The sequence below is a fragment of the Malurus melanocephalus genome, unplaced genomic scaffold, assembly GCF_030028575.1.
Source record: "Malurus melanocephalus ecotype Western Australia unplaced genomic scaffold, MMel_1.1 scaffold_966, whole genome shotgun sequence".
Classification (NCBI taxonomy): domain Eukaryota; kingdom Metazoa; phylum Chordata; class Aves; order Passeriformes; family Maluridae; genus Malurus; species Malurus melanocephalus.
In genome coordinates, this window is record NW_026624198.1 from 82,183 (window position 1) to 85,627 (window position 3,445).

The window sequence follows — 3,445 nt, forward strand, 5'->3', positions numbered from 1 at the left end:
GGGATGGGCTCGGGTCACTGTGGGAGGGGGAAGAGCCGATTCCCATCCCCTGCCCGCTCCCCGAGCCCGTTCCGTCCCTGCCCCGGAGCCGGCGGGGGAGGCGCCGCGGCGGGGGCGGGTCCGGGGCCGCTCCGCATCGCTCAGGTTGAGAACCGCGTGGGGTTAAGGAGCCACGGGAAAGGAGCGGAGCGGAGCGAACCGAGACGAACCGGGCTGAACCGAGCCGAACCGGGCCAACCGGGCCGAGGCAGGATGGCCCAGCCGCGCTGCCGCTCCGTGCTCATCACCGGCTGCAGCCGCGGCATCGGGCTGGGGCTGGTGCGGGGGCTCGCAGCCGCCAACCCCTCCCCGGATTTGGTGTTCGCGACCTGCCGCTACCCCGAYAAGGCGCAGGTAAAGCGGGGAGGGGGCGCCGGGGCTCCCCGGAGCGGGGTCAGGGCGGCGGGAGGGAGGAGAAGGAGCTCGGGAAGCGCGGAGCACCTCGAGCATCCCTGAGCAGGCAGCGAGAGCCCGCGGGGGGACGGAGCCGGGGCTGAGCTCCGAGCGGGGCCGGGGAGCTCTCCGGGGCTGGAGAGGGGATATCGATGATGGGGAATGATCCCGGGAGGAGCAGAGCGAGCGGGACGCGGCCGGGCAGAGCCGGGAGCTGCAGCATCTCCAGCGCTTCTGCACCTCCTTTCCTTTACCCCCGAGTTCTCGCTGGATTTGCCTCTGGAGGGCTCTGTCCCGTCCCGCTCCGCTTTTTTAGGGTCCGGAAACCTGCAGGGACAGACCATCCCTCAAAAACCTTCCAGTGGACCCACCGCAGCTTCCCTTCTCCCTCCCCGCGGCGGGTCCGTGTCCCTGCARGAGCTGCGCTCTCTCTGCCTCTTTTTCTCTGCAACAAGTGACAAAACCCAAAAGAGCCWTGAGTTAAACCCCTCTGGGCTGGGCAGGGATCGGAGTTTCTGCTGGGAACGGGAGCTTTTGTCACCTGCGGCTGCTGGGTCCGCTCGCAGCCCTCTCYCCTTTCAGCTCCCGCCTCTGCTGCTGCAGCATCGCAGGAATTTTGGGACTMTTTCCCCATCCCTAAACTCTTACAAATTCCCGCCAGACAAATTTCGGACACATCTGAAAGCTTTGGGAAACGAATCGATGGGGGTTATCAGTCTGTGATCAGAAACATCTCCAGGCTGAGCTCCGTTCCCCTCAGCCAGGCAGAATTTGGGCAGCAGAGATGCTCACAGGTATCCATCCCCCATTCCATCCCCCATTCCATCCCCCATTCCATCCCCCGGCGCTCCAGAGCTGCAGGAGCACCTGAAATTCCTCCAAAATGCCCCAGGAATTTGGAATTTTGCCCTGTCCCCGCATCTCCCCAATTTCCAGCGTGGCTGCCCCGGCGAAATGCAAATTCCCCGGCACGTGCGGAGGGAAACCGAGCCGTTTCTGTTCCTTCGGGGGGTTTGATTCAAATCCTTCAGGGGGGTTCATTCAAATCCTTTGGGAGGGTTCATTCAAATTCTTCGGGGGGTTTGATTCAAATCCTTCAGGGGGGGGTTGATTCAAATCCTTTGGGGGGTTTTGATTCAGATCCTTCACAAGGGTTTGATTCAAATCCTTTGGGGTGTTCAAGTTCTTTGGGGGGCTTTGATTCAAATCCTTCGGGGGCTTTGATTCAGATCTTTTGGGGGGTTTTGATTCATTTCGTACAAACTGGGAGCACTCAATAAGCCAAACACAGGAATTATTTAATGCTGAGCTACATAAAACCTTGAAAAGGTGGCTCTGGGGCAGCCCCCCGAGGATTTGGGGCAGCCCCTGAGGATATGGGGCAGCCCTNGGGGGGCTTTGATTCAAATCCTTCGGGGGCTTTGATTCAGATCTTTTGGGGGGTTTTGATTCATTTCGTACAAACTGGGAGCACTCAATAAGCCAAACACAGGAATTATTTAATGCTGAGCTACATAAAACCTTGAAAAGGTGGCTCTGGGGCAGCCCCCCGAGGATTTGGGGCAGCCCCCGAGGATTTGGGGCAGCCCTCAAGGATGTGGGGCAGACTCCGAGGATTTGGGGCAGCCTCCGAGGATTTGGGGCCGCCCCCGAGGATTTGGGGCAGCCTCCGAGGATTTGGGGCAGCCCCCGAGGATTTGGAACAGCCCCCGAGGATTTGGGGCAGCCCCCGAGGATGTGGGGCAATCCCCGAGGATTTGGGGCAGCCCCCGAGGATGTGGGGCAGGGCTGGCCCGGTAACACCTGCAGTCTGAGCTCAGCTTCTCCAGCATCTTCTGCTGCCCCACAGGTACTTCAGAATCAGAAAGAAATACCCGAATTATTTAAAAAACCTCCAGCAAAAGGTCCATTTAAGACATTTCTGAATAAAAGCGCAGACCCAGCGCAGCAAGGCAGGGATCAGGTGCCTTTCGGGTGGCTGTGACCCCCCTGAGCCCCTCCTGAGCAGGGTTCAGTGCCTCCTGTTCCCGTTTAACTCCGGTTACCCGAGCTGGCAGCCGGCCCAGCCCCATTTCCTCGGAGCGATCGATTGCACAAGAGCTGCAGCAGCGGCGCAGGAAAGCGGCACAAAATCCGACCCTAGATCGAAATCTCCCCGCGCGTTTGTTTGTCCCGAAGCTGAGGGAGGTTCTTTCCCGATTTCTCACCGCGATGCTTTCGAATCCATCACACGGGGAAAGCCAAACCTTTCCTCGGGCAGGAAAATCTTCCCGGAAAACTTTACCCGTGGCAAAACTCATCGGGTGCCGATCGTGTGCTTGGAAAATGCGCAGCGAAAAGGCTGCGGAGCTGCCCGGGAAGATGAAACAACTTTCAGACGGCTGGCGAGAGTCTGGGTCACTCCTGGCTGCCGGGAGAAACCTGGAAAACCTTTGGCACGGAGTTTCTCTGGCCACGAGCCACGTTCCAGTAACCCCAGCGGTGATTCTGCTGGCCACATGGGCTACATCCCAAGCGCTTTTTTTAATTTTTTTTTTTTTTTTTAGGGGGGCAAGTTTTGTCCTCGGTGGCTCGGGGTGGGTTTTTGTTCTTCCTAAGGACCTCCAGGCCGTGCGCTGCGCTTTGGCAGGACATCAATGGAAAGCTTTGCAGCCGGCTGTGAGCGTAATTTCTAACAGATGCCTTTGCAAAAGGCCACGAGGGAGAGAGAGGAATCTTTGCCGAAGGTACCGCGGCGCTTTCACCGGCGTTATCTGCGCCATCTGCGGCTGCCACGAAACCTCCTGACCCTCGGCGAGCCGGTCCCGGGGCTGGCACGGGGGCGAGAACGAACCTGCCCAGCCCCCGGCACCGGGAATTTCGGTCACTGGAGCATCCAAAGGGTGCTCGGCTCCGAYCTGGCAGTGCTCAGAGTGGTAGCAAAGGTTCACTGATTTTCTTGTGGTTTTTATTTTTTTTTTCCTGCTCAGAGTGGAAGTTTGCTTTCGCTGATTTTCCAGTCAAATTTTGGGCA

The 3,445-nt window shown here is 58.8% G+C and overlaps 1 protein-coding gene across 1 annotated transcript in view; it reads left to right on the forward strand.

The window, feature by feature from the left end:
• The first annotated feature begins 107 nt into the window (after positions 1-107).
• Positions 108-3,445, forward strand: part of LOC130585806 (C-factor-like) — a 12,248-nt gene continuing 8,910 nt past the window's right edge. Inside the window, exon 1 of the mRNA XM_057386442.1 lies at positions 108-393. Within this exon, the coding sequence (XP_057242425.1) occupies positions 253-393 (141 nt within the window). The 5' untranslated portion in view covers positions 108-252. The remainder of the gene's footprint in view (positions 394-3,445) is intronic.